Source organism: Psittacula echo, assembly GCF_963264785.1.
Source record: "Psittacula echo genome assembly, chromosome: 16".
Classification (NCBI taxonomy): Eukaryota; Metazoa; Chordata; class Aves; order Psittaciformes; family Psittacidae; genus Psittacula; species Psittacula echo.
In genome coordinates this window covers 4,955,019-4,980,846 of record NC_137752.1, presented here as the reverse complement: position 1 = coordinate 4,980,846, position 25,828 = coordinate 4,955,019, and the positions used below count along the sequence as shown (strand labels likewise).

Here is a 25,828-nt window from a genome sequence, read left to right as displayed (position 1 = left end):
CATCTCATTACAGGCATAAAGAAACACTTCTTATGCAAAGCCAAGAATTTATTGTTAGTGTAACTGAAATCTTAACAGACTGATCAAATAATTGACAGTAGTCCAGCTCTAATTATTACAGGAAAAGAAAATAAAAGAACACTGTTACAGAAAAGCCTCAACAGTAATATTGTTGTTACGAGCACAATTCCCAGTTTCTGCCCCCATTACATTCACCCTTCCACTGCTCCTCAGGGTTGCTGAATTCAGTCAACAGCATCCCAGCTACTTCGCAGGGAAGAGGGCGCTGCAAGGGTTTCTTCTTCTTACCGTGGGAGTATGATGGTGATGGTTCCTTCCTTCTTGCACTACATTGCGCTTAAGGCTATTTTACATGTTTCCTAGCACCTTGCTCTGCAATTCCATGTTACCAGTTACTATAATTGGCTTCTACTCTCCAACATACCAGATACTTTCCTCTGTTTTCTTCCTAAAAAACGGGGTTTTCCAGCTCTAAAGCTTACATGTTTTTAACCTTCAGTAGTTGGCCTTGCAGCCTCCAGCATCATCCCATGACGGTATTCCTCAACAATGCATTCTTTGCCCCCACTTCTAATGCTCTGCTATCATCCCTATTTCATTACATTACAGCACTAAGCCAAGTTTATAAATAGTTCATTCTGCAGAGAGTAATGACTTGTTACTATTATCTATCTATAATCATTTGGCATAACCATCATTTTTTTATGAAGCTAAGCAGAAATAAAACAGACATTACAAAAATTGCTGTTACAGCTAAACAATCTAAAACAAAGCTTCAGGCAGGCCAGGAAGTCAGCCAAAACCAGAAGAATCCTTTGGCCTTGTGGCATTCACATGAAGCCTGTGGCCCACTACTATCAATGGCAGGATCATAGTTAAACTGGGCTGCAGATTTACACCTCAATCTCATAGGAAGAGGAACTCAAGGCAGAACTGATCATGCTGACAAGGAAACGTGCTCTAACTTGTACACGAGTTCAGAGTAAACCTACTTTAACTCAGCCCATGCCCTGGCCTGCACCAGCAGAGGAATTTAGAGTAGGATGTGCACGTGAAAGACTGGGATTGCTCAGTGGGGACATTGTAATAGCTCTGTACAGGTATTAAAAAAGGGTTATAGTATCTACACCACATGCGATTCATTCTCTTCATGTGGCTGCAACAGCAGGATCTGACAGTAGAGCTCAGAGCTGGCCAAGAACAGCACTCCCAGCCTGACCAGGGTGCTCTTTATAGCATTCCTCACTGCTCTAACAAATGCTATTCAAGGCTGCTTTGAGCTCCCCCCGCCTCCAGAGGAAGGTATGATCAAACACCACAGTCATTCAGAGTAGGTTTTGGTGACTGTTTTGCTCCTACTTCAGTCAGCCCTGATAGCTAATGCTTCAGTACAGTAGCTCATACTCTAAGTCTGTCACCCTGAGCTAAACAGCACCCAGCAGCAGTTAGGAGAAGAGCTTTCTCCTCAGCATTACAGAAGTGTACCTCTGAACTGTGGGGATCACAAACAGACAACAAACCTTTACTGATTTCCAGTGTTGAAAAGACTGTAAGGGATGAAAGTGCAGACTGCACTTTGCTTTATTTATTTTCCTCCAAAGCTTCAGCCATTACAGAACTAACACGAACAATTCTGACTTAAGGGGAAAGAGAACTGCTGAGTTTAAAAGCATCTCCAGACATGTCCCTTTCTGTACCCTTGTGCTGCTGTAGTGCAAGAAGCACAGATACCTTTTATATAAAGTGGTCATTTCTGATCACTGTTCATCTGCTCATCAGCCCAAGTCACACACCCCCATCCAACACAGACAGACCCTGGGTTTAGAAAACTAGCCAATATGAAAAAGTTCCTCTTAATAATCTCCCTCCCCCCTTACTCCTCCTTAAAATGACACCTTAAGTCCAGACTCAAGAAGGGTATCACAAGGACACTTTCAAAGGCCCAGCTTGCGCTTCATTTCATGTGCTGCACTGTCACTTATCTGGGGTAAACGACAGGAACTGGGATGTCACTGTTTACTTCCAGCCTCTTGTCTGCTCTATTTAGCAAACCAGACATTCTTGAGTTTAAACTGAGTACAAGGGAAAGGCTTTGACCCTGCTGGAGGGTAGAAGCATGTCCAGGCAGCTCTTTGTGCCATCAGAAGGAGGCTCCTGCAATTGCTTTCCCGCTTGCTGATCTTACCACCCAGCTCCAGAAGCTGATGGATTCCACCCAGCAGAATCTGCAACCAGCAGTACACAAATGCCCTAAAAGACGCTAATACTGACAAGGTCAGGTCTCTGTTTCCATGAGCAACTCAATCCAGTTGGAGCTCACACATTCAGTAACTGTGGTAAAGACAACTATTTGGGTACAAAAATCAAACAGTGGAGCAAAGTTTGGGAGTTTAGAAAGGAATAAATTAGAAACCAGAATCACCCAGCTTGGGCCTGACCACTTGATGAACTGCAAGTTCCCATTTGTCCCAGACAGTCCCTGTTTCATCTCTGTGTCAGGGGAGAGATCCTCTATAGATCAATCCTTCCATCCCCACAGGGTAAAAGGGAAGCTGGCCAGCAGGAAAGCAATGCCACAACCCAAGGTGCCAACAAGGTGGAGAAGTGAAGGCCTACACCTGCTTGTTAAAAATTAACACGGTGTAAGCTAGTCTTGACCAAGAGGCTGCTTTTTCTTTTGAGAAAACCGGGCAGATAAGATAGATAATTTTCCTCTAAGAAAGATCACCATTAGGGAAATGGGGTCTCTTGCTAACCCCCAGTAGCACTTAATTTTCAGGGGAGCCTTCAGCATCAGATCATTTTGAAAACTCAGAAAAGGCAATGGCACTGCCTCCAACCGGGTCATCAAGTAACATCAGTGATCCAGGCATGGCAGGGAGAAAAGGGAGAGGTTTTGGAGGGGAGAGAGGCTGCAGGCCAACCCTTTCCTCTCCCCTGTGTGAGGCCTTTCACACCAGTATCCCCGCCACTGCCAGGATGATTTAAAGGGCACTTCACCAACCATTCTGTTGAAGTCCTTTCCCAAAGTTGTCTTCATCATTGGTCTGGCAAACCCTTCAGACACTGAGGGGTTAGTGTGGACGGCTGCTGGATTCCAGGTGGGAGCGCTTCCCGGCCGTGAGCACACTGCTGCTCTCTGTTTGCTCTGGGAATGGGCGCTTGTAGGTCCGACCGTGTCCGTTCATCGCCCCTCGCTGCCACTTGCAGATGTCTCCATTGAGGATGTCTTGAATGTGCTGCACTATGAGGTTTATAGCAACTGCAGAGAGGAATGGGAATCAGCACACATAGGCTTTCTTGGCTATCTAGAAAATGTGGAGCATCCAGCCCTGTTCAACTCAAGTTTTAACAAGCCCTTAAATAAACACTATCAGCCCTCTGCAGCAAGTCAGACCTCAACAGAAACAACCAACTGCAAGACCAGATTTAACACTGGTGTCCTGCTTTGCATCTGATAGCACATTGCTTTTTCCAGCCCTCAGCAGAGGGGCTTGAGCAGCTCCCTCCCCTACAGCCCTCCAGCAAAACACCTTCCCTTAGAACCCTGGAAACAAGGCAGCTCTCCTCCCAACCCCAAAGGTGGGCTCCCCAGAGAAACCAGACAGAGAACCCCACTCCCTTTTACCCATGTTGTCAACTCCTCGGGGGATGATCACATCTGCATACTTCTTTGTCTGCAAAACACAAACAGAGACTTTTAATGGGAAAAAGTCAGGTTTTGCCTAGAAGAAGCTGCTACCCAACACCAGAAAGCTGGGGGCAAAGATGGAGGGGTTTCCATGCTCTGGGACTGCAAGGTAATGCTCTTGGTCATAGTAAACACCTGAATGAATTGAGAAGTCATTCTGGATTTAAGATCAGGGATTGTTCTTACTGTCCCTCTGCAGTGAAGCAGCAGGGAGAAGCAGTAGCTCAAGCCTGGAGTACTTGCTTGTACACTCCTGGAGACTATGCTGCCTTCAAACAGGTCATCCGCTTCGAGGCCAAGGTCTGTTTGCCAAGAGCTGGTTCTCATCAGCATTTCACAAGTCACCGCTAAATCTCTGCCAAGCACCCAGGTATGCAACATGCATGTGAAATTCTTTCCTGCCTCTGATGACATTTTATTGATCTCCACCAGCACTCTTAAACAGGCTGGCAAACTCAGCATTCCTAATGAGTGCTTTTACAGTCCCAGAATTACTTTGATCCAGAGCAAGAGCCGCCTGAGGTTTCCATCAAGAGCTGCCTTTTCCATCTTATTTAATTCACAAACAGGATTTTGTTCTCAAAAGGTTTTATTATATATTAATTTGATTATGTGAGCACCTAAACTGGCCCCACATTATATGGCATAGCAAGCAGATGCTATAAGGGTCTGCCCCAGGTATTCACCAGTGTTCCCTGTTAAGAGAGAGCCTGTAGGAAACCAAGCTCCTCTTTCTTCCTGCAACACTAAAGAATAAATGCAGAGTGGGAGTGTTTCAGTCAGAGGGACCCATGTGCTCAAATTGCCTCCTGGGAATTCCCATGGTGCTCTGCAAGCAGAATGGACCAACCACTTCAGCTCCTTAAACAAGCAGCATGTAATGGTCAAACAGATGAGGCAGAGGGGAGAGTGTAAGATGGGTGAAGTATGAACACCAAAAGCCACCACTGCTGCATGTACAGCGCAGCTCATCCCCAACTGACCCTGCTCCTTCTCTCCCCTCCCCAGAACCCCCACACATCAAAGGAGTGAAGCATTCAGTACCGGTAAGCAGAACTCCTCAAAGGCAGGCTTGACAAACGTGGTGTACTGAGTGAGGATCTGCTCCAGGTCCCTCCCACGTTTCATATCTCGCAGAACTGGGGTGAAAAGGTAAAACCACCAGTCTCACCGCAATGGATAAAGCACCATAAGGTACTGCTGCCTGTGCAGGCAGAGCATTACCTCTGCGGGACAGCCGGACATCAGAATCCGTGTCAACAAAGAGCCGGAGGTGAAACATGTCCCGAATGTCTTGATTGTAGAAAACCAGGATCCCCTCAAAGAGCACGACGTCGGCAGGATAGACCACTGTTGTCTCTGCCTGCCTGCAAGGAGAAATACCCAGTGCAGGCTGTCATTGGGCTTCACACCATGGCTGGGTTCACCCTCACAAACACCACCCTTCACAACCCTCAAACCTACCTCGAATGCGTCACGAAGTCGTATGTTGGCACCTCAACTGTTTTGCCCTCAACAATGTTTTTCAGGGTTGTATGCATCAAGTCGTTGTCGAAAGCATCTGCAAGAGGAAGGTTTAAAGAGGAACAACCATATGTTGATGCTGCTGCATCAAATGTTGTGCTCAGGTTGTCTAGACCTGAAGGAAAAACTCTGTCCAGTGATCCACCAGGAAAAGAGCAACTTACAACTTATTCTTTCCTACCACCGGCAATCTAATGCTCCCTGCCCAAGTGCTAACTGCTGCACTTGGTTACAGAGATAAAGAAGCCAGAACTTGCTGTTGATGAGCAACTACAACACAGTGAAATGAAGAGCCCAAAAGCGAAGCTGCTAATTCATTGTGTAATTTCCCCAAACCGCTTGGTAATGGTATGATTTACATACAATGGTGTGCAACGCTTTTAACCTGTTGGGTAAGAGTAATTTAGAAAACTTCAGGCATCTTTCACGCTTTCCATTATCCACCCTGGTGAGCCTATAGCAGGCACCAGGGCAGACCGTGGTCCTGTCTGCAATCCATAACGCCACCCTGAGCAAGGGGAGCAGTTGTTTATAGGGACAAGAAGTATCCGGACAGGATCTGGGGTTTATTAGAGCCTCTCAAGAGCCGGGAATGAGGAGACAGCGCCTGTACAAGCCGGGATGCTCTCCAGCATCGCGCCCTGCGTTACACCAGCAGCCGGCAGCAGGGCTGGCTCGGCGCTAACAGCGCGCCCATGGGGCACAAACAGCGGGGCTCGGGGGAAGCAGCGCTTCTGCCGCCCAGCACCGCCCGTCCCCTCCAGCCCCGCTGATCTCAGCCCAGGCGGGGGCTCGGCTCACCCGGGTGGTCGAAGTTGTACTGCCCCTTGAGCGCCTTGGCCTGCTGCTCGGCCGTCAGCACCTTGTAGAAGCTGTCCTGGCTCAGGATCAGCACCTTGCGCTGCCGCTGGTCCACCTCCTTCTGCCCCAGCAGCTCCATGATCTTCTCGCACACTGTGGACTGAGCACAGCGGGATCAGGCGGGGCCCGGCCGCGGGACACCCCCCCGCCCCAACAGCGGGGCCCTGCAGCCGGTCCCGGCGGGCTCGCTGCCGGCTCTCACCTTGCCGCTGGCGGTGCCGCCGCTGACGCCGATGAGGAAGGGCCTGGGCCGCGGCCGGTCCGGATCGGGGCCGCCGGCGGACGCCATAGCGAGGCTGCGGGGGGGCCGCGGGGCATCATGGGATTTGTAGTCCGGGAGGGGCAAGGCCGGGGGCGTGGCCATAGAGGGGGCGGGGCTACGAGCGCGGGGTGCGTTCGGTGTCGGCCCCGCGGCCACGGGGATGGGTGGGAGCGATGGGGAAGCTGCGTTCTACAGCCCCGTGTACCCTGAGCACGGTGCGTGTGCGAGCACAGCCCTTGAGCACTGCCGGGGATGGGGCAGCCACAGCTTCTCTGGGCACCCTGTGCCAGTGCCTCAGCACCCTCACAGGGAAGAGCTTCTGCCTTGTATCCAACTGAACTTGCCCTGTTTCAGTTTAACCCCATCACCCCTTGTCCTATCGCTCCAGTCCCTGATGAAGAGTCCCTCTCCAGCATCCTTGTAGCCCCCTTCAGACACTGGAAGCTGCTCTGAGGTCTCCATGCAGCTTCTCCAGGCTGAACAGCCCCGATGTTCTCATCCTGCCTCCATGCGGGAGCTGCTCCAGCCCCTGAGCATCCTCGTGGCCTCCTCTGGCCTTGCTCCAACCGCTCCGTGTCCTTGTGTTGGGGACACCAAAACTGCACCCAGTGCAGGGAGCGGTCGGACCTGATCCCAAAGCTCTTTTCCACCCTATTTGATTCCATGACCCCGTGTACCCCCCTCAGCCATTAACATTCAACCCCCCCTGTGTAACTGCCCCCCCCCCCCCCGTCCCGAGCTCCCGAGGCTCCCCTGTCCGCTCCCTCGGTGCCAGCGCGGGCGCGGCCCCGGCGAGCAACGGTCAATGATTAAACCGGCCCGGCCCGGCCGCGCTCCCGCCGCCTCTGCGGGGCCCTGCGGGGCGCGGGGACCGCGGCGGGGCCGGGACCGAGCGGACTGAGGTGAGATCCGAGGCGCGGGGCCGGGACCGGGGAGGGGGAGACCACGAAGTGTGAGTGGGGGGGCTCCGCTCATGAGCTCCCGCAGCCCGACCCTGACCCTGGTGGAGGGAACACGTCCGGATGCGCAGGGCCGGGGCTGAGCCCGTCTCACCCCCCCGTCCCCGCAGCCGTTTCCGTGCCATGGAGAACGAGGCGCCCGTCGGGTCCCGGGGAGCGGAGCCGGGCGGCGGCAGCGCCGGGCCCTGCTGGGAGCCCCCCGGGGCCAGGCCCGTGGTGGTGGCGGCAGCGACCAACGCGGCCTTCGAGGAGGACCCCCCGCCCTACTCGCCCCCGGACCCCAAGAGCGCGCATCTCCTGTACCCGCCGTTCCCGGCGCAGCAAGGGCCGGTTCTGTACCCGCCGGCGCCGTTCCCCCCCCAGGGCCTCCCGCCCCACTCCTCTGTACGTACCCCCCCGCCCCGCTCCGAGCGGGGTCACCCCTTGTCCCCCCTCCCGGGCTTGTGGGGTCTCAAGCTCTGGGGGGGGGCACACGGGGGTCGGGCAGCTCTAACAGCCTGCCCTGTGTCACAGCATGAGGGGCCACCGAGCACCACGGGGCCCTCGGTCACTGGCCACCGGCAGCCCCTGCCCAAGGACTACCTGGTGGAGTCGGTGCTGGTGACCGTGTTCTGCTGCCTCCTGAGCGGGCTCGTCGCCCTCGTCTACTCCCACGAGGTAAGGATGGTGCAGGCCCCATGAGCACCAAACCCCGCTCCTGGTGCTGGGGGCCTCTTCTCACCTCTCCCTTTCCCCCCCTGTGCCAGACCCGGGCTGCGCTCGGCCGCGGGGACATGGCCCAGGCGTACGCAGCATCCAGAAAGGCCCAGTCCCTGGTCCTCTTCAGCCTCCTCTTTGGGTTGTTCGTCTCCGTCAGCTGGGTCATCTACGTCCTGGTGGCCCTGTACCTGTAACGGGGACCCCAAGTCCCAGGGACATGGCCCTGTCTGGGGGCACGGGTGGGGGGCACAGCCGCAGCCCCTGTGCAGCATCACCGGGGCTGCCATGGGGTACAGGTGACCACGAGGTGTTACTGTGGCCGAGCAGCCGCCCCGGAGCCGCGCGTGCCTTTGCCTGCCCGCTCTCAGCCCCGCACACCATGGCACGGGCAGGAGGAACCCAGACCGGAGCGATGCCGGTGCCGTGTCCTGCGGGAGCCGGCACTGAGCAAGCAGCCGTGTCGGAACAGCAGCACCGGGTGCGAGGTGAGGCTCTGCTGCAGGATGTTGGATCCTGTCACCGCGGAGCATCTCGGAGGTGCCAAATAGGACCTGGTGCAGAGGAAGCATCCGGTAGGATTGGGGCTGGAGATGGAGCCAGCAGCCAAAGGGTGACAGAGAAGCCAAAGCACGTGTGCGAGAACCCTCCTCGGTGATGATCAGTGCGAGAAGAGAACAAATCACCTCACTGAGCTGCTGCGGTGATTCCGCACACAAGTGAATCGCACACACAGAGATCACACACACACACTCTGCATCGCCACCTTCCTGCTGCTTCCGGATGGAAATAAACCACGGCTGTAGCCAAAGCTGCTGTTTTCTCTGCAAGGACTTTCCCCTCCATCCCGTGGCTTTTGTCCACCACCAAATCTGGGGTAAATTCCCCTGCAATGGGTTAAATCGAGGTTTGCTCCAGGAACAGGACCCAGGCATGGGGAGCCCACATGGGGCTGTGCTGGGCCTGCAGCGGCCCCAGACCTGAGGGTGCCACTCACAGGGAAAGGCAAGGGGAGGATGAGCTTCCAAAGGCTGTGTCCTGCACCAGGGCTGTGACAGGCCTCATGGTCGCATCCAGCTTTGCCGCGCTGGTGGGACACAGCACCATGGTCCAGCGCCGGTGACGAGGGGACACGTGCTGGGTCAGTGTCGGCGCATCCTCCTGACAATGATTTCCAGAGGGATCCTGAACCCTGTCCAGGGCTGGAATAGCGCTGGATGGCGCCCGGACCCCACAGGGGTTATTTATAGCCCCTGGTGCCAGCACATGGCTGCTGCATGGGCCGGGCACGCACTGACCCATGTGTGTCCTGGGGAGCTGAACCCAGGGGACATCAGTGCCTGCAGGGAGGTGACAGGAGCAGAGATTCCCCTCCCAAGGGTGAGGCATGCACTGGGGCAAGGCCGCCCCTTCGGAGGTAGGGAAGAGATTTATGGGGAAAGATAAAAGGGACAAATGCAGAGGAAAAGCCCGAGGGGCACGTGAGAAAACACGAGGCCACACCAGCGCCAGAAGTGGATTCGATTGTCACTTTAATCCACAGACTGCTGCATGCACTGTAAACAGGGCCGTCAGGCGGGTTTGTTACCGGTGTTTATTTGTCTTTCATATAAAAGTTACAGGTCTGAAATGTCCGCGGGAAGATGCCACCATCAGGACTGGGTTAGTGGTAAATACACAATGCAACCGAGGGGCTGGGGGGGTGGGAGCGGGGCAGGGGGCTGGTGACAGGGGCATCACTCCCCCTGCTCCCTGCCCAGTGCGGGGAGGGGATGGAGACCCCCTTTTCCCCCCCAAAAGAGAGGTGATGCCCTTGAGGATGCTGCTTCCAAGACACAAACACGCTCACGGCCAAGCAAAGGGCTCTGCTCTGCGCTGCCCGGTGTTGCTCCTGCACAGGGGGGCTCTGGGCAAGGAAACCCTTCCTTAGGGTCCCTGTGAGCCTGAGGTCGGGGGGACAACGGCAAAGGTGAGAAAGGGGATGGAAAGGCCGGGGAGGGGGGCTCAGCCCCATGGTGCAGCTGAGCTGCTGGAGGGCAGGGAGTGAGACCCCCCCACTGGTGGTACGAGAGCGATGGGGCTGTGGCTTTAGTGCTACCACCACACACGACACCCCTAGAAACAGGCTCTATCACAGCACAGGGGCCCAGGGAGGTGCTCGGTGCCGGCCGGGGCAGCCCGCGCCAGACACGGGCTCTGTTTGCCTTGTCATGGCCGCGTGGGGTTTGCTTTAAAACCTGACTGACAAAGGCAAGCACCGGCATGGCCTCCTGTGTGCGAGGCTGGGAAGCCTCTGGGGACTGCAAAGCCTCGGCTGGACACAAACTGTGTCATGACACAAACATGCCCTCAGTGCCATGAAAATGAACCATTTTGATGTGTTCTGGCTCAGATGTCACATTTCATAGAATCACAGAATAGTTAGGGTTGGAAAGGACCTTAAGATCATCCAGTTCCAACCCCTGCCATGGGCAGGGACACCTCACACTAAACCATGGCACCCAAGGCCTCATCCAACCTGGCCTTGAACACCGCCAAGGATGGAGCATTCACAACCTCCCTGGGCAACCCATTCCAGTGCCTCACTGCCCTCACAGTAAAGAATTTCTTCCTTAGATCCAATCTAAACTTCCCCTGTTTCAGTTTGAACCCGTTACCCCTTGTCCTGTCACTACAGTCCCTGATGAAGAGTCCATCCCCAGCATCCTTGTAGGCCCCCTTCAGATACTGGAAGGCTGCTGTGAGGTCTCTATGAGTTTCAGCACAGGAACATCCCCATTCCTCCCGTTCTGGGGATGCACAGCAGGAGCTGGCGCTGGACCCCGTGCTCTCCTCACCTAGAAGATGCCCCACAGGCAAATGGGGGTCTCCCTGTGCCTTGGCATTCGGCTGCTGGAAAATACTGGAGCTGGTGCAATCCCATGGACAGGGCAATGCTGCTGTTGGTGCAGGCGGAGCTGCCGTCCAGCTGAGACTTCGCAATCTGCAGAAGGAAGTGCCTGCACCTCTGATTCACCCAAAATAAACAAGAGAGTTCAGCAAACACAGAGCTGCTGTTGAGAAATAAGGATGCTCTGAGAAGCACCCACCCAATGCTCTGTGAGACACCCCTCTGATGCTCTAAGAAGCACCCCATTGCGAGCTGCTGCCCTGAAGCCACAGGATTTTAAGACCAAACTAAAAACCAGGCAACACGATGCTAAGAAAGGCTTCACAAGGCTGCTAAAACCTCCAGGGGACAGTTCAATCCACCATCCACACTGTAAACCGTGGGGTGAGGAGAGAGGAGGGGTGTGAAATGGCCTGACTGGGGAGGATAACCTGGGGGGGACAGAGGGGCTGAATAAGGCACACCAAACAGATTGGGGTTAACGCTGCGTGTGTGGGAAATGAGACCCCCCTCCTTTGTTCTTCCATGCTGGGCTGGGGGCGATGGGGACCTGCTGGGGCTCCTGCCAAAGCACTGAGAACAAAGCAGAGCACCAAGGGCCAGACACACACTTGGCAACAGTGAGAGGAGAGGAGCGGGGTGCAGGGGACGGGGCTCAGCCAGGCACAGGGCTCCCTCCCACTTCCATTCCCAACCCTTGCTCAGATGCCTGGCTCCTGCACCCGCTCCAAGCCTCCTTTCTTCCAGCACTTGGAACAACATTGTCACTTGGTGGTGAGTTTTATACATACTGGTTTGCACTTCTTTTTCCTATAAACTCGTCGGTATTCAGACATGCATCAAAAAGAAAAGTCCCCAAAGGATTCTAAACACTAATATTTACAGTCTCGTATTCTACAGCATTTACTGTGCAAAAGCTAGTACCATCACTAGAAGATACGGGTCCACAGACAAGTGAACCGCAGTACCTCGGGTAGTCCGTGTTTCCAGGGTTCGGAGGGGTCACCGTTGCTTAAATAACAAGATCTGAGAGGAGGAGGGGGATACGATGGCTGGAGATGGCCCATTTTCAGTGCCTCTTCCCTATCTACAACCGGTGCCTTCCTCCCATGAAGAAGGCGCCAGAGACCTGGGGTAAACCATAGACCCCTGTAAACACAAGCAGCTCTCTGACAGCAGAGCTCCTCTGGCAGGCAGCGGGAGCCTCTTCCATCCTCATCTCCTATGGACAAACACGTTTCAAGGTGGTGGTGTTGCAGGGAAGACTCAAACCCTCAGCTTCCATCTCTGCTGACACCACTCCGGAGACAAGTCTGTGGGTGCTGAGCTCTTGCCAACCCTCCTTTGTGGATGAAAACAAAAGCCTGGGTATTCCCGGACGCAATCAGCCAACAAACCAGTTAACACACCTGCATGAGACCCTCCTTCCACAACGCTCTCTCCCCGGGTTTAAAGCTGATTCATGGCACAGAGGGACAGGAGGAGGAGGAGGAGGGTGAGTGCAGCGAGCACCGGCTGATCTCTGCCCTGCGCGGCCCACGGCGCGCCCCGGTCACCTCTTGCCTGCTGCGAGCGCCCGACGTTCACCCCCCCAGCGGGGAGGGAGGGTGCATCATCCAGTAACAGGTACAAACATTGAACTCCAGTCTCATAGCTGCCCTCGGGGCGCCTGCCGAGCAATTCTCCTCGCTCGCACAACCCCTCCTCCTAGGTTTTCTCTTCCCGGTCTGTTTTCCGCCTCGTGATGTTCCGAGGTTTGATTTTGAGGGACAGCTCCCACAGGGCCTCCTCAGCCAAGTGGTCGCTGAAGTCATTGAAGAATGACACGATGTCGTCGTTTCTTTTGATGTCGTAATGGCTGGAAAACCAGAGAGGAGGGATGCAGTTCAACAAGGGGCTGCCCAGGGGCATCTCCCAACTTCAGGGTACCCCCACCCTGCTCTAGGGGCAGCCAGCACTGCGTGCTCAGTGCACAGGACTCAGGACAGAAGCGACACCAAACAAGGGAAGAACCATCATGCCCATTGCTGAACTGGGGGAAAATCAGACCCCATCACACTGAAATGAGCCGTTAGATCTGCTGCCTCTGCTGCAAGACAGCACTGGGGAAAACCATCCATGACCTAGAGAACACAGGAATCGTCAACCTGGAGGAAAAATGGTGTCTGAAAGAGTAGTGGGAAAACTGCACTGGATCTCAAAACTAACACAGGAAAAATGTCTTCATAACCTTTAGTCATATTCAACCCAGAGAGGGAAGGAGGCTGTGACCAGAGCCCTGTCTTTCCCAGGTCTCCTTACATCTCCATCACAATGCTTTGATTTCAGACTCCCTTCCCCTTGCGCAGTGGCTCCCATGCCCCCGCTCCACTCCCCACCATGGTGCCTTCAAAGCCAGTTCTGACCCCCCTGCTGCTGCACTTACACTTGTTGGAAGCACCTCATGCTGTCCAGGATGTTAAACTGCTGCCAGCGCTTGGAAAAGTTCACTTTGCTGTCAATGTAATCAGGGTTTCCCAGATGAACAAAGGTCAGATCCTGCAGAATCAGGCCTCTGAAAAGAGAGAAAGGGGCAGCAGGCCAGGGAGTAGGCAAACAAGTAGAGAGGTTAGTCACACAGGGGCAGGACGCCAGCCAAAAGGCAGCCAGATGCAATCTAACAACCTCCCGCTGCTGCCACCATCAGCACAGCAACTCTGAACCAGAGGGAAAAATGTTCCCCAGCAGCAGATCCAAAGGTGTTCAGGTGCAAGGTGCCCACCACACACAGCTGAGGGACCTCCAAGGCACTCACGGTCACACTAAGGGTGCTGAGGTTGTTCTTTCACTCCCCATGAAGGGGAGGACCCAGCTGGAAGAAGGTTGCAATGGGAAGTTCCTGACAGGGGCTAAAGCTTCCCTCCAGTTTTAGGCAAGAGGGTTTCCCTAGCAAGGGGTCTGTGCTGCCTTCCTTCTCCTGCCTCCCCTACTCTGCTAAATCTCTGCAGGGTCCTGCTGTGGTCCCAGCCAGATGAGATGCTGTGTATCTGTGCAAATTCTTCCCACAGAACTCTTTCCATGGACGAAAGCAAGACCAGGAGAAGTTTTACTGGTGCAAACCCAGACCAAATCTGTTATCTAGATCAGAAGGCTCTTACAGAGAACGGCAATGGCTTCAACCTTTCATCTAGAAACAGCATGAAGCAGCATGTTTGACAAGGCAGACTCCCCATTTACCAGCTCTTGCAGTCGGCAGAACCAGAGCTGTTGCAGAACCTGGTACCTGCTGTGGGAAGCTGTGGGATCCATTGCAACTCCTGGTAAAAATCTATCTTTCTGAACAAAGATCTCAAAGAAAATGCATTTAAAAAGCACCACCTAAAGATCCAGGCACTTGATCCTTCCTTTGCCACAGTCAGTTCACAAAAAGATAGCTGCCAGCCTGCCTTCCTATGGTACAGGACAAATTGCTCCAGAGAGGGCATGTGGGTTGATGTGGCACACTGCCATCTTATTGTAGATGCAGAGCAAAAGGCAAGTGCTGAGCTGAGCAGAAGCTGCTGAGAAATCCTTGAAGGAACTAATTTAACGGGCAGAAGTAATAGCAAAGGCAAGAAGTAAGTCCCAACTCACAGGTAAGGTATGCAGGGAGGCTCCACATCAGCCAGAGCTGCTCGGTAGGCGCGGAAGGACGAGGAGCTGTCAATCAGTGTGCAGTACTCAGCCAGGCCCTGCAGGACACAAAGCCCACAGTGACACCACTACTGTAAGCCCATTTTCCTTGTAACCTCTCCCCAGAGCACGAGGGAGCTCATGCCACCCTGCAAACACCTCCAACTGATTTACTCAGACTGACCCCACGTATGTACGGACAGAGCCTCGCTGCCTTCAACCTCACCAAGCCTTCAATTTGCCAGGAGGAGGAGGCTGTTCTCACCCAGTCACACTTCAGGCTCCCAGCACATGGCATTATACCCACTGGAGAGCGGTTATCCACCATCCCTCCACCCCTTGATGATGCTGAGCTGTTAAACCCATCCAGCTGTTATGCACTGTAAGCACAGTTCTCCTCCCTCCTGGATATAACAGCTCTCACTGCTCCTCACCTCTGAGGTTTGCTTCTGCCACTCCAGCCTTCGGATAGGTGCAGAATCCAGTGCAGAAAGAATGGCCAGATAGGAATTAAAATTATTCAGCTTTCGTAAGTGCTGTGAAAAGGGAGAATATTCCAGTTACTCTAGAGATCTGAAAAGCCTTCTAGCATCAAGCAGCTCCACCAGCTCCAAGGTCCCACTCCCCTGCTCCTTTAAGGAGCAATGTGTGTGATTCACAGCAAGAACCAAGCTGATACCTTCATAATCTTTATAAATTTAAGGAGCAGCCTCTCTCGGTCTTGGGCTTTCTCTTGTAGCATAATTATTGACCGGACCCTTGAAGAACAGACAGAAAAGAACAGATAAACCCACATAAGCAGATCTCAGATTTCTTCTCGTTTCATTTCATAAAACCTGGTAACTGATAAGCATGGGCCAACCATACAAAAAAGTTCATGACACCGTCAATTTAAATGGAGCACTCTACTCACAACAAAGAGAATAACTTTAAGGATGACCACAATAACCCTCCACTGAGCACACTTACTTGCAAGGGCAATGTTTGTTTGAAGGGCTCAGTGGTACTGACAATAATTCCTCTGTGTTACACTGCCCTCCACAATCCTCTGGATTTTCTTTCTTGTGTACTCTTGGGTCTTTGATGAGTGCCCTGAACCTATTTCTTGGCCAAAAATGTATCTTATCCCAGTGGTAATAAGGGAACCCAACTCTTCAAGGAACATTTTGAGTATTTATAGGGCCCTGGGGGTTAAGCGCAGTTCAGTGCCACAGTTGTTCTGAGCTCCTTACCAATAGGACATGTTATTAAAGTGCTCTGTGAACTGTGTGAGGTTGGGGCTCTTCTCTTCATTTTGCTCCTTCGCCCAAAGCAAAACTTCTGGGATCTGCCAAGGAAGAAGAGAAGGGTGGGAAAATACCACACATTAAAATGGGATTTCTGCCTCAAGATTCCCAGTCGCAGTCTGTGTTCACAGCCACTTGCTGACACAAGTCCAGCTGTCTCTACAATCAACAAGTGTGCTTGGGGAACAGGCAGAGAATACCAGAGATCGCAGAGGGTACATGTCTGGATCCCTCCCACCACCCTTACCCCATCCTCAGCTCTGTACCTCGATTTTATAGAAAAGTTCAGCATCTAGGAGGGTCAGCTGCTCAGCTATTTCATGACTGTGGAAATCATGCAGGGTCCCAGGCCTGCAGGAAACAAGGATGAAGTACAAAGGCTCAGAAAAAGTGACCTGTTTTCTTCTCTTTCTTGTATTTTGGACTGTGAAAACTTCTGTGTCCACAGGAAAGGGATGCCCTGCCCCTCAAAGAACCAAGATACGGTCACGTGCATCTTTCCTCACCTGGCTGCTACCCCACGGGCTGCAAGAGGTTTGATGGAATTGGTGTAGCTCAGCATTTTCTTCTGATCCACTTTATCCAGGATGTTTTTGCGCAGCACTCTGGCGAGGCTCAGCTCTCCATTGCACACCAGCCTGAAGACCAGGTCCATCAGCAGCTTGAGGATTTCTTCTGTCAACTCCACTAAGCTGAGAGAAAGATGGAAAACCCGGGTAAGGCATCAGACCTACAGTGTTTGTATCTGTAGGGAGTCTTGTCGCTCTCTCCTACAAGCAGAACTGACTGAAATTCCTCCTCTTCCCAGCTCTTCCTTTTCCAGAGATTCCCCTTTTCCTGGTTATTTTAAAACTGACCCATTTAGCACACACTGAGAACCTGCTCTTCCAACAAGAGGGTTCAGCACTAGAAGCATCTCACTGGTCAGGGTAGGGGATTTCAGCTGCCATTAGAGATGAGGTTTAAAACCACATTCTCATTACTGCCAAATGTCTGTGTTGGTACTGACCCCACATCTCCCACCCTGAAACAAAGAAGGCAACTCACCACAGCTCATCCACCACTCGCACCAGCACGAAGAAGGTGTTCTTACTGACTCGCTTCTTAAACGTGTCTGGGAAGTGGCAAAACTTCTCATATGTTGGTTGCAAATTAAAGAATCAATAATGTGGTGAGACCAGCATCAGTGTAGGGAACACCTGCCTTGAGGAACATCAGAATAGCACTGTTCTGTCTTGACTGAAACTGGTGCTCACTTTCCAGAAGATAAGGGACACTGATGTTGCTATAATTAAGATGGTATTAAGCTGCCCCCAGCTGCAGGTAGCAGGCATGTGAGAAGGTACCTACAGCTCACAGAACTGATGCTGGGAGAGCAGGCGTACCCTGAAACTGTTCTCTCTAAGGTGGAATGTAATGAGCAGCACTCCTCTACTGAGATCTCCCCTACTGGTCTGTGACATCTGGGCCCAAGAGAGCTCAGATGTCACCTCTACCTTCCTTACCACCCAATTTGCTGCAAGGAGAATGATGACAAGGCAGACAGCACAGGTTGAAAAAGCTTCTGCCAGATGGACAAAGGGAAAAAGGTTATCAGTAAGTCAAATTTTGACAAGGGCCTGCAGGAACGCCCCAAACAGTATTTTCACTGACAACTGCTCTGCAGTAAGGGTTGCTGTGTCCTTGGCCGTGCTGATCTGAGCAGGAGCACAGGGAGCAGCAGCTCTGCTGCAGATGGCAGTGATGAGCTGCAACACAGGACAGGGTGACGTCAGGCTCCCTTTGACGTGTGACAGGACCAAAGCCCACGAGGCTCTTACACTGCATGAACCAGACACTGACCTCTCAGCTGACAGTGAAGGGAGCCACGGGAACAGAGCTGAGGTGAAGGAACTGCAGGCAGGGTGCTCAACAAGCAGCTTTCTCCGTACTCAGCCAGAAATGCTAATGCTCACCCTGGCACATAGGGGCCCTTGCCTTGTTAGCAGTTACAAGCTCAGTTCAGAACTGGGAGGCCAAGAGGACATTATCTTCTGTGCTGCATTTCTTGTAATAAGAGATGGAATAGGTCCTGATTGTCCAGTCATCTCTAGTATTGAACTACACCTGCCCAAGCACACAACCCCCATGGCCCCTCTGGAAGGCAGAAAGCACCATGATCCCCATCCTACAAAAAAGATGTCCCAAACAAATGACCAAATTCCCAGTGATTACAGAAAATCTGAACTGCGCTTCTCCCCTGCCAGGGCCCTCAGGAGACCACTCTCAGGGCAGTATCTGATCCTGTCTGGACCTGCCCAGCAGCACCTCCCATTCAAGGAAGTCCTGCCTGGGACACCTCCAGGGCAAGCATATTACTGACCACATTCTCAGCAGGCTTTTGACCAAAAAACTTGCCACCTTCTCCCTCCACAATGACTTCTCAGCTCTGATGCCTGCTGCGGGTGAACTGCCACATTTAAAAGGATATCTGTACTGCAGCTTCTTGATGAGCTCTTCAGGGGTAATAAATGTCCTGTATGTAGTCAGGAAAGCTTCACAATACAGCACCAGATCTACAGAGAAAGACAAGAAAGCCTCAGTCAAACCCGCTTTCAGGAAAAGGAAGCTTCTTTTAGGGTTGAATTCAATCTTACAGGAAGGAGACACGGACACACATTTTGACACAAACGGACTTTACAGAAACGTTGTGCTGTTGTTTCTTACCAGCAGATGGACCCTACGGCACAAGAGCCACAGTGAAACTGTCCTGACCCCACCAGCCTGGCTCCCATCTGCAGCACTCTGGGCTTGCTGCTTCGCTTATGTGACCACCAAAGGGGTCAGTGAAAACACGTGCTTGTGGGACAGGCACGTTCAATAATGGTTCAAGGAAACATGTGATTTAGACCCTGGGGATTCTTTCAGGAGAAGATCTGATGGGGAGAAGTGGGGGCTTGTTCTCTGTCTTTACTGCTCACAAGGCCCTGCAGGACATGGTCTCTCTTTCCTCCTGACCAGGAATGCACGTGTTCAACATGATGATACAGTGCTGCAGACCCTCTGCTTGTGCTATGTTACAAGAAATTACTGGCTGGGTTTAAACCATGACACTGCCCCAGGATAGTCTAATATGACATTAATTTCAGCCAAAAGAAGACTAAATTACGCCGCAAAAACTGATGTTACCAGGACCATCACCCTGTCACAACACAGACACTGACACAGTGCATGCAGTCAACTTCTGTTTATTAATCTGCAGCAGTGGGTGCTCCAGGCCTCTGAATCACAAAGGTTTTGGCCATTGTCACAGGCACAAAGGATGTGATTTGAAAAAGCAGGAACTGCAAATGGGAAAGAAGACTTCAGATCAAGATTACAGCACACTCTGTCCTGGGCAAGGCCTGGTCACTGTGTACAGCAGTGGTTAAAGGGGAAACTTATCATCCCCAGTGTAAAATCCAGCAGCTCTGCAGGTAGCATGTGAAGAGGGACGGCACTGCCCCAGGGCACTGCAACTACTGGCAGAGCACTGTTAGCGCAGACAGTGAGAAAAGCCTTCTGCTGTGCCTGCCCAGGCTAGGCTGTGCAGGTAAAGCTTGTTTCAGCCAGGACAGGGATGACCCCACACCCACGTGCTGTAACATCCATCCATTGCGCATGGAGGGTGGGAAGGAGCAGGGCATGGTGTGACGGTTGTGCCTCTCTACCTGCAGTGTTTCTCTTGGCAGGAGCCTCATGGAGACGTTGCTTCCTCCTGCTCTTAAATCAGAAAGCTCTGCTGCCTTTTGGTTAGAGACAATCAGACATAAGCTCTAAAGCCCGAGGCTGGGTGGTCATGGCAGGGGTGAGTCCCCAGCCCCATCCAGCTTTAATCCTGCACTCACAGCAAGTGCGCGTGGCTACGAGCACTTAAGTGACCGTGGATTTTATTCCTAAAGACCACAAGTCTCTTTATCCCTTGTTGCATTTAGCTTTTTTAGCAAATTTGAACCGACAAGAAGCATCATGCAACAGGGCGTGGAGTTACATTTAGTCTGGGTTCCATCTGCCGAAAAGGCAACGTGAGGTAATACAGCTGGTCTGCTCTGGCACTTGAAGCTGCCAAGAAATTCATCTTTAAAGGAAAGCCTCTTAACTATACCCCTCTGTGCCGTTTGGCTGATTGATTTACAAGCCCTGAATTCCTCTCATTGTAAGCTTAATTCATTAACCCTCTCAGTCACCCAAACACTGGGTTAGCATAGCACGAATTCCTTCATGCTCCATTCAGCTCAGCGGCTTGGCAGAGCCTGTGGGGCCAAACTCTGTGACTATTCTGAGCTCCCTCCACCCAGCCACTCTCCCTGTCCTTGTTCTCCTTGTTCTGCAGAACAAGCAAGAATAAATCAGAGCTTCTCTATTCCAGTTTCAGCATTTTTATAAGGGGCATTCCCACCATCTCATTTAGACTGTTTTTAAAAATATACCTATCTACCCTTCATGCAATCAATTACCTCCTCCTCTCTACTACGTTCCTAACTTTGGTCCTTTCTGCTTGGATTCAATGCCTGATGTAAATAGGGAAAAATTGCTGTCAGGGGAAGGATTTTCTTGCTAGCTGAATGGTGCTGGTAAGTAATTGCAAACACCTTATGCTACAGTAAAACCCCTGCCATTTAAAAATGCACATGAAAGATATCTCCCCTTTGGCTATCAGACCTCTGAAATACGAGCGCTGAGTGGTTCAGTGGGTTCCTTGCATCCCAGGAGATAAGGAGATCAATTCTGGTTAAGGCCATCAGCACAAATGTGTTTGGCAGGGTCAGAATCACTCTCTGGAAAGACTGCAAAGGCTGCCTTTGCCACAGGTCTTGGAAAGGAGCTGCTTTGTGAGGGTGGTAACTGGGTTTGGAGAGATAAAGTGGGGTTTTTACCAATCTAGAGTTAAGGGTTGCTAATCTCCCTTTTCTTCCCCCACATCTCCTTCCCTGTACTGTGGATTCCCTCTCTGAACTGGTCTGGGTGGCTACCAGCATGCAAGTGGTACTGAATTAGACCCAAACCAACATCCTCCTTTCCTACTTTGATAAAACAGTCACTCCAACACCTCCCATACCACCATTGCGCTGAAGTTCAAAGGCTAAGGATCACTCTGAAAGCAGAATCCATGCCACAACAGGCTGGTCACATCTGCTCCTGGAAAAGACAGTGGCCTACCTCGGCAGCTACAGAGACACCAACACAACACTGTCACCAACTCCACTGGTGCGCCTTGCCTTGTGGATCTGGGCAAGGGCTATGAGGAGTTAATACCACCCCTGCTGCTAAACGGAACAGGCGCTTATCCAGCTTACCTCCATTTCACCAGAGATAAGCACATCCGTCCCTCCCCTAGTTCACAAACCCAGTCCTCTCCACCCTGGCCCAGCCACAGCACGACTGCACATGCTGCAGAAGACAAGCAGCATAAGGCCACACCAGGCTATGCTCCTCAGCCCTGCTTTGGTGCACCCATTGTACCTTTCCTGTCGGTCTCTGTTGCATGCACCAACAAAATGTCTCCAGATCCACCACGAACATCTGGCCCATCATCTCCCTGCAATGAGAACAGGAACACGTTAGGTATGGCCCAAGTTCTGGTTTACCATCTCTGGGGTTCAAGCTCAGCAACAACTGGCAGAGCACACAATGTTCCTGGCACTGCCTGTAGTGCAAGCTGGGACATGGTCTTCAATGCTGGGCTAATCCTAGAATTTGAATAAAGCATTTGATGTCCTTATATGAGGGTTTGGGCTGATCCTCACTCAAGTCTCTCAAGGCCAGGCTGTGAAGCTCAGTGAAAGCTGAACCTTCTGTCCACAGAAGATTGAACAGAAAGGTCCCAGACTCCCAAATGCTCCCAAAAGGTCATTAATGGAACAGTAACACTGTGTGAACTGCCTCAAAGTGCAGGATCACGTACCCCAGAGGCTGTGGGGTGAGAGGTCATGCATTCAACTTTCATGCTCCTGGAACATCAAAACCGAGCGGGTTAATATCCTAATCTGGAACTATTTGGCTGGAGGTAACCTGAAGTGATCCAATAATCAGGAGCAGAAAACAGCCCTGATAACTGCTTGACCCCTGCCCTTCTGCTCTCTAAAAGCATCTTTCTTCTAGCTACTGTAATTCACAACTAAAATATGCAAAACTGATCTATCACTCAGCCAGCAGCTCCCACGCTGCAGGAAGCAGCTCATGGTGGCAGTTCTGTAGTGTTTCAAACATACAGACCATAAGGAAGAGAAAAAAGAAGGGCTGACAGATCTGCTAGCCCAAATGTTCAGAAATCACTAATTTTTAATTGTTTTTTTAAAAGGAAATATTTCTGCAGAGGAGACTGGAGTCAAGCCTGGCTTCCCTGAGCAATGTCTGTCATTTTAACAGGCAAAATACAAACTCCCTTGGATTACAGCCAAAGAGCAGCTATGTCTAAGATGTGATTTTTTCAGGTGACCCTCTGGCAAGATTCATGAAATACTACTTAAAGAATGAGTAATAGCTTCTCACTCTCTCCTGCACATCTCGGCTGACCAAAGAACACTCCTAAAGTGCCAGTAAATGTTGTGTCTGTTTTTCAGCCTAGCCCCCTGACAATCTGAAAGCTTCAAAAACCTGCATATTCTCCTCAAGCTGCACGTCAAAGACAGCCTGGTTCAAGAGCACAGTGAGCAAAGCCGTCTGGGAGTGCACCCAAGGCTAGAAACAAAGCCATTTCTCAAATACAGGAACAGTCACTTCAGCTGCTCTTCCACACCAGTAATATAACATCCTGCTCAGGAAATGTGCTAAACTTGCCTTCTTTCTGAAAGGCCAACACCATAAACCTGCACCTGGATTTATTGTGCTCAGCCTCCCACGTGCTTCATTTCAGGTTGGCACAGGCTGAAGAGGTGGGAAAGAGCAGACTGGGAAAAGGGCACAAGATGCATTGGTTTTAGAGAGACATCTCACATTTTGTTAAACCCCCATTCATTGCCGATGCTCCCTGCCTGCACCAGCACCTTATACTTTCACAACAGCTGCACACATAAAGCTGCATACCACTTCTGCTGTAACCTAGTTTTTCCTATCAAATAAAAGCTGATGCCTTGCTTGTGTTCATAGAGAATCAGGTTTCAATACAGCATAAACCAAAGAGAATGAAATCAAACCCTGAATGCACCTACCTCTTGCTTCAGCGTTAACCTAGCCATAATTTCACTGTGGTCGATAAGAGATAGCTCATCTACCTCTTCCTCCAACTGTGATGATTCCAAAGCATCTGGTGACTGCTGCTGCCTGTAAAAAAGAGGGGAAATATCCATCAGTGTCATTCCACATCCAGGGGAAGAGATGCTGGGTTCACTGGAGCTCTCAGTGTACAATCCTTCATTAAACGACAGTAAGTACACAGACAGCCTAGAAGTAAACCTTCTGCAAACAAGCCCAAATTCCTAGCTCTAATTCTGCTGCTTTGTGCATCTCTTGAAAAAGAGGAAGATGAACCTTTAGGACCTGAACACTTGTCTGCCTGTGCACTTCGGGCAGGCAAGATTTTACTATGCCCTGCATAAGTATACACTTCCACGTCTCCTTAATCCACCAGCTTTTTAGTGCACACAAATCTAAGCTCTTCCTCAAATGTACAGAGACTGAGCATACCCTGTACATATGTATCTTGGTCAGTTCATGACCCACTGTGCTGCTACAAGAAGGGATGACAGGCTCTCTTTTTGCAGGAGAATAAAGCAGAAAGCTCTGACCACTTTTTTTGGTACATCCACAACACTAATATTCCTACTTCCAAAGGCTGGTTCTCGTGCCTGGACATATGTTCTCTGTGCTGGTATTCCTAAACAACACAAAAGCATGCATGTTCTTTATAGCTTTCCCCAGGCACAGGCTAAAATCCTGTGCACCAGTCCGTACTTTGAAGCAGACAGTGAGCTTTGCAGAGCACTCTTGTATTGTCTCCTTCACTGCAGGGATTAAAACCCCCAAACCAACTGCAGGAAAATGGGGGAGGGAAGTTGACTGTCACACACAAAACAATGGCATCCTGTATTTTTGCTTTAGAAATGCAATTGAAGAGCAATCTCAAGCAGCAGGGAAGCACTCCACTCCTCCTGAAGCCCATCTGTTACAGCCTGCACCTCTTCATTTACATAGACAAATGATAGCTAAGAGCATTAGAAGGGATATAAAGCCTCCTGCTTCGAGGCCCCAGCCAGTCTCTAACTAGCAGGGTTAGGAGGAAATTCCCCTCTGGAAGACTATTTCCCAGCAGTAAGATAGACTTTTTTTCTCACATTTCCCTGGAAGCAGAAGGGAGCAGCCAGTGTCAATGACAGCACTGCCAATCAGGTGGGCTTAGGAGGGCTAACACAGGCTGCATTAACCCCTACAGGCTCCCTGAGTTAAGTAACAATGTCTTGCCAGGATCCTTCTTCTTCAGCAGGATCCCACTGCTCACCACTGTGCAAAAACCCATGTGTGCTTAAGGTTTAGAGAAAACTGAGGAGGTTGAGGGTGGAACAGGCAGCCCCAAGGACAGTTTGGTAAAGGGCGGGGCTAATGGGGCATTGGTGACTTTGCACCCTTTGAGGCTGGGGAGCAGGTGTACCAGGAGAGTCAGGCTCACCTTTCAGCACCATCTTTGCCTTCCTTCCCCATGGTACTGCTGTTCAAAGTGGAGTCTTTGGAGTGGCTGTCTTTGACAGAGGGAGATTCCTGCAAAGAGAAAGGAGGTTTTCATTATCAGAGGGGGTCCTACACCCCAGCTAGCCTTGCATTTATAGTCTGCCTGCCTCTAATAAAGGCCCTTTACTGGAAATTCCTACAGAGCAGTTAAAGACTGATGCAAGTTAATGCCAAATGCCAGGAAAACACAGAAGTTAATCAGACAGGAAATTTGGGAGCATCTCTGGAGACTAGTGCAATTAGTACTGTTTGCTTTTAACATTGTGAAATGATGCTGAAAGTTACAACACAAGTCAGCTGTTGTCTTGGATTTTAATCCTCTCACAACTGTTTTTCCCCTCCAGTCCTTCCTGTTGAAATACACTTGCTTTCTGCTTTAATCAGAATGGTTACAGCCAGCTCTAAGCTGTCCAGTTCCAGTTCCTCTCTTGATCTCAGCCCCCGAAACACCAACTAGCCTTAGGGGGTGGATGCACACTGCTGATCCCACCTCCCTTCTCTTCCACCAGGAGAGCTTACACGGTGATGCAACGTTTCCACTTCACAATTCATGGCTGTGGAAATGAGACTAATGGAAAAAAGCAGAACCAGCTGAACCTGCGGCACAGAACAGCAGGTAGAGAGCTCAAAGCAAAGATACAACATTTTAAATTAGCCATTTATTAAGGAGACAAATAGCCATGAACGACAAATGGGAATATTAATCTAACAGTGATGGAGTTCAGAATTATTTAATATCATGCAGACTGAGACTTGGAAATTCAACCTATTCAACAGACAGGATTGAAACCATCTGCACACTATCCATTCAGCCTGGAAAACAACACTGGTGAGCTTCAGGTTCTTGGTGTCTGCAGAGGCTTTGCAGACTCTATCTGTAAAGCCCTTTGCTTCAAAGTTGAGAATCAGATCACAGCTGCCCAAAAGGATGGGCCTGCCTGGATGTGTCTATTGAAGGGAAATGATGTGAGCGCTATCTCTTGGCATATTTCACATCAGCATGGATAAAGGTCTTGGAGACATCCTGTAGATGTGCCTTCCAAGATGAGGGCAGGCAAAAAGATCGCCACAGATCTCTGCTGCTGTTTCCTATGACCCAACAGGAAGAGGGTACCTCCCTGCAGTGGAAAACGCTCTGTCTCCTCTAGGAAATAGCTAAGATACGAGGCTTGAGTAAAGGAAGAAACAGCGTGCCATTACAATGCTAAATCAATCACTTACTTTGCATCCAAACGGTGAAGGAAAAAAGAAATGATTTAGAGCTCAAGGCTTTCTGCATTAAAAGAGGGAAGCCAAAGCAGTTAC

The 25,828-nt window shown here is 51.2% G+C and overlaps 3 protein-coding genes across 4 annotated transcripts in view; 1 reads left to right on the top strand and 2 right to left on the bottom strand.

Moving 5' to 3' along the window:
* Window positions 1-28: 28 nt before the first annotated feature.
* Window positions 29-6,419, bottom strand: UCK1 (uridine-cytidine kinase 1). Its single transcript, XM_080630985.1, has 7 exons — window positions 6,300-6,419; window positions 6,038-6,197; window positions 5,177-5,273; window positions 4,937-5,079; window positions 4,757-4,851; window positions 3,650-3,698; window positions 29-3,283 (listed from the first exon to the last, which is right to left on the bottom strand). Exons 1-7 carry the CDS (start codon window positions 6,384-6,386, stop codon window positions 3,096-3,098), a joined length of 819 nt encoding a protein of 272 aa, XP_080487111.1. The 5' UTR covers window positions 6,387-6,419; the 3' UTR covers window positions 29-3,095.
* Window positions 6,420-7,441: 1,022 nt separating this feature from the next.
* PRRT1B (proline rich transmembrane protein 1B) lies at window positions 7,442-8,211 on the top strand (the record flags this gene model as incomplete). Its single annotated transcript, XM_080630359.1, has 3 exons — window positions 7,442-7,702; window positions 7,832-7,975; window positions 8,065-8,211. 3 exons carry the CDS (start codon window positions 7,442-7,444, stop codon window positions 8,209-8,211), a joined length of 552 nt encoding a protein of 183 aa, XP_080486485.1.
* A 3,472-nt stretch (window positions 8,212-11,683) lies between these two features.
* The window catches only part of RAPGEF1 (Rap guanine nucleotide exchange factor 1), an 83,136-nt gene continuing 68,991 nt past the window's right edge, over window positions 11,684-25,828 (bottom strand). For both annotated transcript variants that reach the window (XM_080630593.1, XM_080630594.1), the window contains 13 exons: window positions 24,465-24,553; window positions 23,011-23,122; window positions 21,323-21,398; window positions 18,312-18,396; window positions 16,889-16,981; window positions 16,348-16,533; window positions 16,108-16,192; window positions 15,788-15,882; window positions 15,235-15,313; window positions 14,990-15,091; window positions 14,517-14,614; window positions 13,330-13,458; window positions 11,684-12,762 (listed from right to left, as the gene is read on the bottom strand). In XM_080630593.1, the coding sequence (XP_080486719.1) occupies window positions 12,612-12,762; window positions 13,330-13,458; window positions 14,517-14,614; window positions 14,990-15,091; window positions 15,235-15,313; window positions 15,788-15,882; window positions 16,108-16,192; window positions 16,348-16,533; window positions 16,889-16,981; window positions 18,312-18,396; window positions 21,323-21,398; window positions 23,011-23,122; window positions 24,465-24,553 (1,380 nt within the window). In that variant the 3' untranslated portion in view covers window positions 11,684-12,611. The remainder of the gene's footprint in view (window positions 12,763-13,329; window positions 13,459-14,516; window positions 14,615-14,989; window positions 15,092-15,234; window positions 15,314-15,787; window positions 15,883-16,107; window positions 16,193-16,347; window positions 16,534-16,888; window positions 16,982-18,311; window positions 18,397-21,322; window positions 21,399-23,010; window positions 23,123-24,464; window positions 24,554-25,828) is intronic.